Genomic DNA, 14,561 nt, shown 5'->3' with positions numbered 1-14,561 from the left:
TAACAGCAAGTAATATTCAGCATTTGCATCTACAATGTAACATCATTGTTATCTTTCTGTAACTCTTTATTACTCCTTAAGCTAAGGAGTAAATTTGTACATATTGTATCATTTTGTAAAAACTACACTTTTTATTTTGAAAATAAAAGCCGATGCGGACGCCATGAATCTCCCCTTTCACCATCTTTCCTATCTCACTTTTATTTCACCTTCATCTTTACTCTACTACTACTTTTCTTTAATCTTCACCCTTGGGCAATACCCATGGGTAGTTCCGAGTCTTCATCCCCTTTCTGCTAAAATGTGCTAAAATGTCAGATGTGCATGTGCAATGACTTCACTTTTGTTGCCTAAGTGTTATGTACTGTTCAATCCATTTATTGTGCATATCCACACACAGGTGCAACAACTACTTGATTCCAAGAATTTATAAAATTTAAACAAAATTAATATTTGATTCGCTTTTGTGGAGCGTGCTATCAGATCAGCTTGACCAAGCTTGTTTGTACTGTTAAAGAAAGCACTCTAATGTGCTCCATTTTTTAAATTAGTTTGATTTTTAGTGAACATTGGATTTTGTTTATTTTTTAATGGGCATTCGAATTTTTATTTTTGTGTAATTGTGTTCTATCAACGAAACAACGTGATTCACCTGAAGCAGGACTCAGGAGGAGCCCATAAACATTCGTGCAGTGTATATATTACCAACACTGGACAATAGGTTTATAGGGCCAAAATTATTTGATTAGCATATATTTTTGATTATATAATTTGACTAATAAAGTTACTAAACCATATTCAGAATTAAAATTGTATTATATTAATGTTATAATCAGGGCTGTGGAGTCGGAGTTTTGCTGTTTTAGTTGGAGTCGGTAGATTTTTATGCGACTCCACAGCCCTGGTTATAATTTTTGATTAATTTTATAGTAAAACATAAATAGTAATAACAATGTCCAAGTTGGATCTGAGATGAATCACCATAAAGCAGACACCATAAATATTGTTTTCTATTGCTGAAATATAATCTCTATTCAATTTCAGCAGTTAAACCTGAAGAAAGCTTCTTAAGCCAAATAATGTTTTGTTTTATAAAATGATTGCTGTAAAAGTATTTATTGTGTCTGCTTTATGGAAAAAGACAAATAGAATAACAATATTAATTTGACATACTTGATCATTGAAGTTAGTCAGTCAGATTAAATTAATTATGTATTTGTGAATTTTAATTATTTACATTGATGTTTATAGATTATTATTAGTCAGGATATTCATTAATCCATAGTAAACTCAACTTTTAATTTCCTAATTTTTTATAATAGGTTTAATTGGAGCAGGAATAAATTATTCTGAACGACAATATGAAAACCAAATGGTAAATAAAATATTATGTCATTAATAAATATTTTCAATTTGTAAATCTTAAAATATTTTGTAATTTTGCAGAACTCTCATTGCCATTCTAATAGTTATCCATCCTATCAGCCTTCGTCTCCATATCGTCCTCATCCAATATCTCCACAAGCTCATACTCATCAATATAACAGTCACGGGAATCATCAGATGCACTCAGGTATGGTATATGGCACTGGTCATCAGTTGGGACCATATGCTTCAGCACCACAAGCACATTTTGGGACTCAAACTCAAGATATATACAGCAATCGCCGTAACATGTTCAGCAATGGAAATCGTAATGTACAGCAAGTAAAAACAGCTTGGGTAGATAGTGGAAACAGTGGAAATAGTGATTTAATACAGAATTTTAGTCAGTCTTCTCCACGTCCAACAATGCTTGTTAATTCCCCACATATGCCTCCTCCATCTTTGCGTTCACCTCCACATGGGGTTGTTAGCAGTACAGCAACTTCATCTCTTGTACCAACTCATCATCATTATCGGTCTTTGCCTGTTGGAACCTCCCCTAATCAATCTCCTCATTCCTGGTCTCAAACTCAAATACCAAGCCCAAGTTTGCTTCATTCTCCACGTGCTACACCATCTCCTCTTCCAAATCATGCAAGATCACCAGGACATAATCAGCCTTTTTCTCCACCTCCAACAACTCCTTCTCCTCATCATGCTTCAACATCTGCTACTTCACATCAAACATCACAAGTAAAGGTTGCGTCTCCATCAAGTAGTAATTGTCAGACTATAAATCAGTCAGGATCTGATCCTTTACAGTCATTGCAAAAAATGGTTATGTTAGAAACTGATACAAATGAATCTCCAATGACAAGAGTTAATTATGAAGTACCAAATTCTCACAATAATCCTCAAACAACTAGGTGTTATTTCTCTTCAGTTGAACAATTAGCTGGAAGTAATCCAGGATCACCATATCCAACTTACTATAACTTAGATCAAAATCGACTCTGTACTCCATCAAGTGCACGTATGTCAACACCTGCAACGCCCACATATTCATCTGCTCCTGATTCTGTATCAAATAGTTCTACTAGTAATGACTCTAGAACTTCATCCTGTACTGAAAATATAATTGTTAATCAACAAAATGGAGAAGTTAAGCATACATCTAGTGCAGAAGTAAATAGTGAAAAACTCAATTCAGTTTCAAAAGATAAAATCATAAATGGAGAACAGGAAATTGATGTTGATGAAACAACATCAAATTCTTTGCAAGATTCAAAAGATAAATTAATTCAGAAAAAAATTGAAATTTCCGATTCTAAAGAAAACTGCATAAATTGGAATAAAAAATTTTCAGTAGGAGAAGATTGTTCCACAAATGAAATCAAGCCTACAGCAATTACTTCATTCAAGAATAAAAAAATAAGCAATGATGATGATGATGATTCAGATTTTTGTAATTCACCACAAGAGACTGTTGTTGAAAAACAATTAAAAAGTAAAACTATTTTATCTAATAAAAGAAATTTAGTTATACAAGAAATATCTGTTTCAAATGGACCTGCTTCTAATTGTGGTGATAATGACAGTTATTTACAAAATACCCTGAACTGTGCATCACCAAAATGGAATAATAATGAATCCTGTGATGATAGTCATGATATAGAAGAAAAGGAACATTTATCAGAGGAAAATACTTTAGTTTTTTCCAAGCAAAATTCTTTAGCGGGACTTTCATCTCAACGAACAAGTACACAGTGTAATTTAATATGGATAAGGAAAGATATCAAAAATATTCATAAAACTATAGAATTATCTGAAAATTTAAATACAGAAGTGTCTAATGATGGGAATGAAAAAAATGACAGTGATAGTAGTGATGAGAAAGAGAGTTCTGAAAACTGCACAAATAAAATACATGATAATAAAATACCATTAGCAACACAAAAATTTGGAGATTTTGGAATTAGTAATTTCTTGGGAAAAGAGGAAAAAAAAGAAAGTTGGAAACATCCAGATTTATATGTCGGACCTTCCCCATCTGATGAAAGATCTGATGAAAGCATGTCAAAAGAATCTAGTATTGTAAATACTTCTGCTCCATTAAAAGCAACATCTGAATCATTAATTATCCCTTTAAGTGAAAATACACCATCTGATGAATCAAAATTAAATAAAAAATCCAAAAATACTTCCAAAGAAAAGTTTACAATAAAGGAATCTTCAGATACAACAAATGATGATCATACTCCATCTCGTTCTCGAAGTTCTGATAGTCCTCCAAAGAAAAAACGAGGTCGTCCATTTGGAAGTAAGAATAAACCTAAATCTCAAAGCGATAAGTCAGATAAAAAGAAACGAAAAAAGGGTGAAGTTGTTGATACAAAAGAAACAGATCAAAAGAAAAAAAATAAAGGATTTAGTGGACCTCATGTTCATGTTGTCGGGACCAGAGACAAACCCCTTTCCATAACTGTTGTAAATGTAGCACCTAAAGAAGAAGAAAAATATGTAAAGTATCAAAAACAAAAGAGGGATTTTCATACAGGAAATAACTTACATAAAAAGTTGGGAGTAGGACATACCAGTACATTATCTCCACTTTATGATGCATTCACAAAAGATAAAACGTGGGTTTGTGCATTATGTCAAAAAGGTAGTCACTATCGCAATTTAGGAGATTTATTTGGTCCATATTATTTCAAAGAGGAACATAATTTAACCATGCCTTCAAACTGTTCAGCACCAGCAGATAATGTGAAAAATGTGCAGAAAGATGCTGCTGTTACTAGTAAAAATGCAGCATTAAATCGAAAGGTTAGATCAAAGAGGAAACGATCTGAACTTGTTGAAGAATTTATAAAAACGTCAATGTCCAAAAAATCAAAGCAGGTAATCATAATTATAAAATTAATAATTAAGGTTAAAATTAATTAATTAAATTATTATTATTATAAAACTGTTAAAAATAAATTTTAATCTATTCTCACTAGTATATTAATATTACTGTATTTACTCGCATATAAGATGATCTCGCATATAGGACAAAGTGTGACTTTAAAGATCAAAATAAAGAAAATTAGATTGGTTGGTAGGTAAATGTGTGTTTTGTAGCATTGTAATGTATTTGATGAACATGAGTAGTGTGTGTTGGTTATATTGGAATGAAATACAAATTTTAATCATAAGAAATAGTTGGAAAAGTTTTAGAAACAAAGTACTGTACACTTTGTAAAGTTTTAAAATGAATTTAAATTCCAGCAAATAAAAATTATACATCTTTTACTTCAGAAAGATCAAATTGATAAAATAAACAGATATCATTGCTCTTTTCTCACAAAATAAAACAAATATTGGCTTCTTATTTTCTAAATATTTGATAATTTGAAATTTTATTATTTAACTATAAACTAAGTCACCAAAACTTTTAGATTAGTAAGTTTTTTATTCTTAATTTAGAAAAGAAATTTTTTTAAATTGCAGCCCAAATGTTTTCAGAGTCATATACAGTAGAGTGTCGGTTATCTGAATCAGTTGGGGACTCAGGTTGTTCGGATAACCGATTATGTACGAAAAAACCTATCCCATGTTGAAATTTTTCTCCGTTGCATGTTGCTTTGCGTTGAATTTTCGTCGATGTTAAGCCTAACGCAAATTTTTATAATAATAATCATGGCTATTCTTTATTTTGTATAAATAAAATAAATATATTGAAAAATAAAAAAACAAAAAAAATTAGACTTTAGAAGTTAATCTAGTGTCAAAAAGTTTGATTCAGCACGACACAGTGCAACTGGAATGCTGTCGGTTAACTGATGTTTTGGTTGATTGGCATTCAGATAATCTGTAATTCAGATCGACGCTCTACTGTATTATAAAATGGCAAAAAGCTTAATTTTGAAGGTAGAGATGGGTTTTATAAAAAAATTGTAAATGCTAATGAGTAAAATTGTCATTAAGTCCGATCCTACTGGAGATACGCATGGCCCCCATTATCTCCATGCCCCTTTGACCTTTAACCATCAAAATTTAATAACATCAATTCCCCAATAAACAATCTTCCCTGCAAAATTTCAGAAATTTTTGACAAAAAGCACAGGAGATTTAAAGTTTAAACAAAATGAACAAAATCATGCCCCTTACACATTAGTATTTGTAAGAGGCATGACATACTAATGTGACCGGAGGGTTGGCACCTCTTTAATCAGTCTTGACAGGGTTGGCACCCTGTCAAGACTGATATCACTGTTTCTCGTTTGACATGGAAACTGAGACAGCGTGTTGATTTGGATTTGATGTAGGTCACGTGAGCATGTGTGATCAGATTCGGGATGGAGACAGATTGAGAGACAGCGCACTGGAAGTACTGCACTCAGACTCTAGGGTTAATAACAAATAACTGTTTAATAATTTCAAAAAAAAAGGTTATAACTAAAATCTTCTTACGTGAATACTGGAAAACATATAAATTAAAACTCCAAAACCTTAAGGACCACATCCCCGTTTGGTGTATTTATTTATATATATTTATATAATTGTATGTATTACATATGCCATTCCGTCACCATGGCAATGCACATGCATAACTGTATTCTTTTAAAATCTGTTTATGCTGTTTTATTTTTCAAAATTAATTTTCAAACTTAATTTCATAATCATTGTTCTATGATCGCACAGGTTCAAATCTAACTGGTTTTTAAACCTGATGAAGACTGAAAGTACGATTGAAAATGTTTGTTTATTATTAAATTGAGTACTACTGGACGTTTAAAGGTTTTGGAGTTTTAATTTATAATAAGAAAGTATCATGATATGCGGGATGTTTTTTAATACAGCAATATTAAATGGATTTTTATATATAGTATCATTATTGGCATTCATTTCTTTTTGAAAAAGAGTTAAAAAATTTGCTTTTTAAGACACCANTCTTAGTTCCGGCATTCATGCTCTTTTGCTGTAGATAATTTGTGATCTAATTTTTTTGTTGGTCTATCATGCCATGCAGTTGGTATAAGCCCATGTGATGAGTGCCTTATTGACCACTATTCTGAAGCATGTAATACTGTAGGAATGAAGAGGGATCTGTAGCTTGGTTTTCTAAATATGTTAGTACTGATCTTGCCATCTTTGAAGGCAATTAGAATATCCAGCAAATTGTCCCATGCCACTCTCTTGCTCTAGGTGCAGAGTAAGTTCAAATGAGTTATTTTTGATGCATTGAAAGAATTCTTGGAAGTTGGATTTTTTCCATCAGACAATCAGCACTTCATCAGCATATCTTGAGTATAGATGTGTACTTATTTGCTATATTCTGGTAGAATTGTGTCCTCCAATGATTTTAATACAAGCTCTCACAGTATTCCTGAAAGAAATCTGCCCATTGATACTCCTCTGCATTTCATGTATGTAATATTTTCAAATACAAAAAAAGGAAAAGTATCATATGAGATGAGATATTCCAATATTTGCTTATGGTTTGCTTGGGGATTTTTAGTATGAAATATTTTCTGTTTGAAGTTGGCATTGTTTTCCTATTAAAACAAAATTTTATTTTTAAAAATAAATCTCTATAAATATTCCAAATAGGCTACACACATTATAATACAATTTTTCAGTAATTATTTGTTAATTTAAGATACAATGGTGCAAAAATAATCTATTTATTTCACTTATAGCTTTTATAGCTTATCTTTTTAATAGATTTTATTCATACAAATAAATAAATAAATTTTTATTTATGGAAAAGAAAAGATTAAAAATTTATTTAATAAACAATGCAATCTTCTTAAATTGATTACTTTATATAATCCTGTAGTTGCTATCTATTAAAACTAATTTTTGTCTTTTAAAGGTTAATTACAAGGTTATAAAATCTATTGGAATAACAAATACCTAACATATGGGTTTCATTATTAATTATTATTAGTACACACATTTAGTTATATACCAGGTGATCCAGAAGTCCTTCAACATAACAGCCAATTGTCATGCCAAGAATATGAAATTTTATTTATTTTTTGTATGCAACTGCAAATTTTGTTTTTTCTTTAATTTAGTATAGTTGTTTTTTGTTTTTCTTATGTATGCATGTATTTATTATTAATTCAGATTTATTTACATAAAAATGCTTCATTTTAATTTTAGAAAGCAGCAGTAATTATAGTTATCACAATCTTCTTTGCTGTTAAACAATGGATGATGAAAAAACTAACTGAGACAAAAGTGATTTAACTTACAAAGGATGTTTAAACATAAAAACCAATATTTATTTTTTCTTAAAAACTGTAATATTGTCAAATTTTTCATTTGTATGGCAACAAGTGTTTGAACTGCACGCTTAGTAAGTCTTTACACATGTGAATTTTGGTGCATAGACTAGTGTACACATCTTCAATGAGTGAAAGGGAATATTGGAAGTATAGTCCTGACATGTACAGTACTTTCAATATTGTGTGCAGTGACACAACATAGCAGCACAAATGGCTGTTATGTCAAAGGACTTCTGGATCACCTGGTATTTCTTAATAGAAAATTATTTTTAATTTAAAATTTTTAGGATAAAATATTAAATTATAAATTACATAAAATTAGCTTAAGAAACCAGAAGGTGAAGTAGTTAGTCCAGAATCATCATCATCAACAACTGTTCCAGTAACATTTCACGAAGGAAATGAATTTTGGATTCATGAAGATTGTGCTCTTTGGTCCCATGGTGTTTGTTTAAATGGTCAAAGAATTCATGGCCTGGAAGATGCAGTTAAAGAAGCTTCTGTTATGGTAAGTTTTATATTTTATTAATTTGATTCAAATAATTTAAAACTTAAAGAATTTTGAATTATGCTTGTTTTTTTCCAGTTCTTAATTATTAAATATATGGATTATATTTAAACTGCTTCTATTCAGTATTGTCTTTTTTGTGACAGTAAAGGTTAAAATATAATAAAATTTAAGGAGGATATTTTTCATTACATGTAGAGAAATACTTCCAAACTTTTTGAAAGATGACTTCTCACTTTTGAACAGTTGATTGAACAGATCACTTTTTTAAAGTTATATGTTTGTATAATAAAAAATAAAGGAAATCCATTCATATTCAGGCACACACTGCCAAGAAAAATTCTGTAGCAGTTTGACTAATTACAGTTATCTTTCAGTTATACCACTCTAAAGGGACCAGTGATAAGTCATATAAGTGAGCGAGTTGTACAAAAGAGAGATTGAGCAACTAGAATGAAAAATGTTAAAAATATAACTGTATGACATTACCACTTGTTTTATCTAAACATATAGCCAGCAGCCATTCTCTTTCTAAAAACAGATGTCTAGCATGATAATCCCTTCTGCTTTCTTATCTTCTTGGGCACCTGTTTGACCTATGGTAAAATGGCCCCACTAGTTATTGTGATTGACAATCACAACAGTGAAGGGGGGAAAATACATTAGTCTGAAACATTTGTAGGGGTGTAGAACTGTGATTCAAAGGAGAGATTTTAGATATTATCTTCCAAAGGCTTCAGCCAGCACCAGTGAAAAACATTTCATACCTGAGAAAGTCACTTAAATGAGAGGTGCATAAGTGAGATGTCATTGTAGTTGTAAAAAATGTTAGTCAAATTTAGAAAACTTTAGCACACTTGTATTTTCTCAAAAAATTTAGATTTTCTTCTTTGCATTCAGCTCATTTAGACTTTGAATTTTGCAATCCATAACATTCTTAGATTAGAGCATATATAGATTCCTGGAAGGGTTACTATTCTCGGTTTATCCTGGTACCCTTCAGTGCTCGTGTTTGAAGCTGTAATGTGTAATTCTTGTCAACTCTTTACTCTTCAAGAAGTGCTTTAATTAAATTAATGCTCAGCAGATACTGGATATACGTGATGTGCTGATCTTCATTACTTAACACAATTATTTTCGTTTTTATTGGAAAACTTACACAGACGAGATGTTTCTTACCTTCAAACATTTAGACTTATTTCGAAGTTTGGTTATTTTTTGAGACCAGAAATATGCCTTAGGTACTTAACTCTTGTTAATATCAATTAGTCTATGGTAAAATTAGTTTCATTATACTTCACTTTGTTTCACTTAAAAAATCAGTTTCCAAGAATCTGTCAACAATGTTAAGTGAGGACTTGCTGTACTTTTATTTCTGTATTTATCTTTAACTTCATTTCTATCCAGATGAATTTCAATAATTATATTTAAAGAACTTTCTCAAAGTTAGGGTCTTAAAATGAATAGAAGATATATTATGATTTAATTATCATTAATTTATCTTAGTATTAATGTAAAAATGTTTTTAGTTCAATTAAAAAATTTTTGTGTAGAATAGAATATTTATTTTTAAGATAGTGAATATTGTGTTCACTATTATTTTAAATCTGTCTTCTAATTGCAAATATATTTTTAAGCTTTTGAATTTTAGATATTCCTATGTTTTATTTATTATTATAGGTATGCTCTAAATGTAAATTACGAGGTGCAACACTTGGTTGCTTAAATAAAGGATGCACAGAACAATACCATTATATTTGTGCTGTTGATAAAGGTAAATAGATATTTTTAAATAGAGATATTAATTAATTTGGAGCTAAAGATTTCATTTGATTGATTTCTTTTTTTTAAATTAAACTTGAAATGACTATAAAAGTTAAGTTTATTTTTAATGTGGGATACACAACAAACAAAACTTAAAAATTANATTGCACAGGTTCGAATCTAACTGGTTTTTAAACCTGATGAAGACCGAAAGTACGGTTGAAAATGTTTGTTTATTATTAAATTGAGTACTACTGGACGTTTAAAGGTTTTGGAGTTTTAATTTAAAAAGGTTATAGGATGCATATCATAATGTTAGATTAACCAACCTATTTAACGGAGTGGTCGCAAGAGATAGAGTTTACATGAGGTTCGCGTGTTGAGATAAATACCTGAGAGTATCACTTGTTGAGTTCCAACTTCCCAAGTTTGTTTTTGGTAATAGGGTTGTCATGTGAACAGTTCGGAAAAAGGTGATATCTGGTGACAAAGACCTGGAGATATCTGTTAGTGGGCAAGGTATTCATAAAGGTGACATCTGGCGATGAAAATTTGGCAATATCCGTTAATGTGTAAGGTATCCGCAAAGGCGATATAGGAACTGATCAACACATTAGAGGCACTGATGACGACTGGGGACCTGGTGGTGAATTCTTTTCTCGGGAAGGACTAAAACTGTGACTGACGCTACAGCCGTTAATTTCAGTACGATATCGCCTGGCTAAGAGGTCAGCAGATCATGGGAATGCATCACTTTCGTCATCGGGAAAGTGTAAGTGGAGATTCTCCCAGGAAGCTGAGGACAACAATTGTTGAGCAAGTATGGCGTCATTGACAATTGATTTTTGCCAAAGTTCAGATTCTCATACTAACATCTACATGTACAGAAATTACACCTGAATTTTTTTTGCATTTCTCAATGTTTCAAGGTGTCCTAAGTCCAAAAATTAAAAATCTGCGTGGGTCATTTTTTGCTGGATTGCCATACTTTCCCTCTGTTATAACAGCCAGGAAAGTAAAAATGAACCTTTGAAAAGTAGGCATGGCTAAAATTTTTGGAAATGACAATTTAAAAAGTGCATGGCATATCAAAATTGATCAAATGTGTATGATAGAAGGTTAAAAAAGGCCCTCTTAGTGCACACATTGCAGAAAACCATTTAAAAAAACTTGGGAAGGAAATAGAATTTATGTTGATTTTTACTGTAAAGCCTGATTTACACGAAGTGTAAGCAGTCTGTTGCTCACAACTAAAATGCTCCATTTCACTTTGTTTAAATGATCATGCTTCTCTCTAGTAATACATGTCTGTATACATGTGATCATGTTGCAATGAATCAAAGAAATTGATTTAATAGACTTATTATATCTGAGACAGAATTGAGTCTAATCACTAAATGTTTTTATCCATTTATTTTATTGTCTAAGCCAAACAAATGCGTAATGAATTGGGATATTTTTCCACTACTATTAATAAATGGCAATTGTTTGGCTTTGATTAATAATATTGGGCTTTGAAATGTTTACATATGTATTTTATTGTCCAAAATGCATTTCAGGCTACTAAAGCTTTTTTCAGTTGGAGTACATTTTACATATCATAAATTTGACAAGAGATTGCATTTTACTTAGGAGTAATAATAATCAACTTTCAGTTTTATATATGTAATAGTAAATTATTAAAATTATTTTTGTTTTAGCATTTAATTGGGAAGTGGGTGAAAAATTGAGTTACAAGATTTTATGTAGACAGTACAACTGAAAAGAGGCAATGGTTTGCTCTGTGTATAGTGTAATCTGTTATTGTATTTTTATGAATTTAATTTTTTGCTAATTGCTAAAATTGTTTGCAAACTCTAAAAAAAAAAGTATTGTCATTGAAAATAGACATGTATGAAAACCTTCAACTAGATTGGAAATTGGGAAGGGAATGAAAATTAAGTCACTTTATCTGAACAGACAAACAGAGTAAGTTAATAAAAAGGGTACTACATGTGATTGCAAGTGTTTCAGGAAGAGTTCAATTTGACTGTGCAAAATGGGGTGTTCAAATTATTTTGTTTGACCCCTGTATGTAATATACTTTCAAATTGCATGTTTGGAAGCTTTTGCTATCACTTTAAAATAATGGACAGAGAAATTTGAATCTGCCCGTGTTTGCCTTATGTAAGCCACCAACATCATGGTTCGTGTGGGAGATGATGATAGCTGCTTATGCTTCATGTAAATTTGATTTTAGAGCAGTGGTTCTTAACCTTCTTCTTCTTCACGTGCCATGCCCAGTCCCCCGGATGTTGGCGATCACCAAGGAGAGGGAGTTCCTATCTTCGGCCGTTCTCATTACCTCCCCAATGTTTTGTGTGCCTGTCCACTTTTTAATATTGTCCATACATGATAAATGTCTTTGGCCTCGTTTATGCTTCCCCTCAATCTTTCCATTGAGGATTAGTTGTGGGATTTTGTATTTTTTTCCTCTACTTCCCCCTGGTTGTTAACCAGGGGTCAATAAAAAGTTTTCAGAGATTCTTGGAACTTTGAAGGGTAAAAATTAACTTACCTTAATTTTGTATTATTGTATGAAATTGTTAATTATTGTGTTAAGGAAAAAGCACATATATTACTATATCATATAATTTTTTATTTTTAATATAGTAAAGGCATCTCTAAATAACTTGTTTCTTTTCTAATTTTGTTTTATGCATTTAAAAACATTATTCCAAGAAGGGATTTGTGACCTTTACCTGTTAAACTCATCAATGTCTAGAGTTACCATAGTAATGGCTACTGCAAATTCTTTTCTTTAGGTGCTAGAAATTCTGAATTTTTTCAGCATAAAAAATATTCTTCATGTATCTTTACAAAATAAAAGTCCATTGGAGTAAGATCTGGGCTTTTGAGAGGTTAGAGGTTTGATCCTCTTTTTTTTCCAATTCAAGAATTTGGAAACCTATTATTCAAGGTATCATACATAGACAGGCTAAAATGTAGAGGTGCACTACCTGTATGTAAAAGACCTGGATTGTTTTGGCACCAAGTCTTTAATTTATGGAAAAACACAAAGTGGGAACATGTTCAGGTAATTATCTCCAGTAATAGTGGTCTTTACAAAAAAGTGGTCATGCTGAATCATGAAACAGGGCCTATACATTTACTTTTGAAGAACCATAAATGTCATGGTGAATTTCATTCGGTTGCTCTGATTTCCATTTTCTACAATTATGCCTTTTTATGTACCCATTCATACAAAAAGTTGACTCATCTGTGAATAAAACCTGGCATAGAAAAGTTTCATTAACATCAGCTTGTTTAGCATTAAAGTGGCAAATTCATAATGTATATGCTGGTCATCTGATTTGATGTCATGTTTCATCTGAATTTTGTAGACATGAAGGTTTAAACACTTGTGAAAGTTATTTGGATTGTAGTTTTTGAATCTTCAATCTCAAACTCCAACAAGAAATTAATTTCTTTGGGTACCTTATTCAAGATAGTGTAATGTGTTTGACATTTTCTTCCATAATTTTTAGTCAGCCTAGAAATTTCTGTTTCTTTGAACTGTTGTAATCAATGATTAACAATTTTATAATCTGGTGCAGTATGTCCAAGTGTAACTGTCATCACTTATGTCAAATGCTACAACTGATTTCAATTTCATGTATCATAAAATAAACTGCTTTTATTATAATTTAGTGGTTGGATGTGATGTCCCAGACTAATGTGCACAACTCTACTTGCACATCTCAAGGTATGCAGTGCAGATGATGTCTCTCATACCCCAAAATTTCGTTTTTGCCACATTTCAGCACTTGAATCACTTCAATATGTTGAATGTTTACTGAATTTAATTTTTTTTTTTTTTTTAATCAGGACATTCTTTTTTGGTGATCATATACCAAGTGATCAAACAAAAGATTCATTGATGAGTAGTAGTAGACTTAATAAAACTATGAGCTGGCCTTGTTTATTGTTGCTTTTATGTATCATAAGAAACTTCAATCTCAATATTAAGCATTTATTTACTATAAACATGAGGGATAACATTTAAAATTTAAATAAATAAAAATACTCACTATTATGAAAGATTTAGCATTGCCAAGTCTACACATGTAAACTTTTTGTTTTGATTACCTATAGAAAAGAACAGAATTCAATGAATATAATGAAACAATAGAAACTCAACATGAGATTGACTTTATGGCTCAGTATTTGTAGCTACAGCAAAAAATAAACAAGCATTCTTAATATTGCAAGGAAAATTACAATAGTTATTGACAGAACCGCAAATGCTCATGATAAGCATTGTGGAACTATAAAAAATATTTAAAAAACTATACAAACTATATATATATAGTTTGTATAGTGTTGTTACTCAGTACTCCCACATTCAATACACACAAACTGCCACTGTGCCATTTTGGCAACAACATATTGAATGGATAAAATAAATTGGAATAAATGATGACAGGTTTGACTGCATCTGCTTCCTGATCATATAATAAAATTAAAATAGCAGTGCTAATTTTTTTAAAACAATAAGTTTTTTATCCTTTTAGTTTAACTCCTATAGAAATGTGGGAAATCTTACAGGGCATAAGTTCCCAAAATTTTTGTGACCACTGCCCACTTTTCAAAACAAAAATTTTTTA

General features: G+C 31.0%; 1 protein-coding gene across 2 annotated transcripts in view; it reads left to right on the top strand.

The window, feature by feature from the left end:
- The window catches only part of LOC111628979 (GATA zinc finger domain-containing protein 14-like), a 67,708-nt gene that overhangs the window by 35,419 nt on the left and 17,728 nt on the right, over window positions 1-14,561 (top strand). For both annotated transcript variants that reach the window (XM_023372838.1, XM_023372839.1), the window contains 4 exons: window positions 1,323-1,375; window positions 1,447-4,266; window positions 7,966-8,151; window positions 9,832-9,925. In XM_023372838.1, coding sequence (XP_023228606.1) covers window positions 1,323-1,375; window positions 1,447-4,266; window positions 7,966-8,151; window positions 9,832-9,925 — 3,153 coding nt within the window. The remainder of the gene's footprint in view (window positions 1-1,322; window positions 1,376-1,446; window positions 4,267-7,965; window positions 8,152-9,831; window positions 9,926-14,561) is intronic.

The sequence above is a fragment of the Centruroides sculpturatus genome, unplaced genomic scaffold (genome assembly GCF_000671375.1).
Source record: "Centruroides sculpturatus isolate CEXI.00-Female unplaced genomic scaffold, Cexi_2.0 scaffold246, whole genome shotgun sequence".
Taxonomy (NCBI): domain Eukaryota; kingdom Metazoa; phylum Arthropoda; class Arachnida; order Scorpiones; family Buthidae; genus Centruroides; species Centruroides sculpturatus.
Note: the sequence above shows the minus strand (reverse complement) of the source record. Positions and strands in the feature narration are given on the sequence as shown.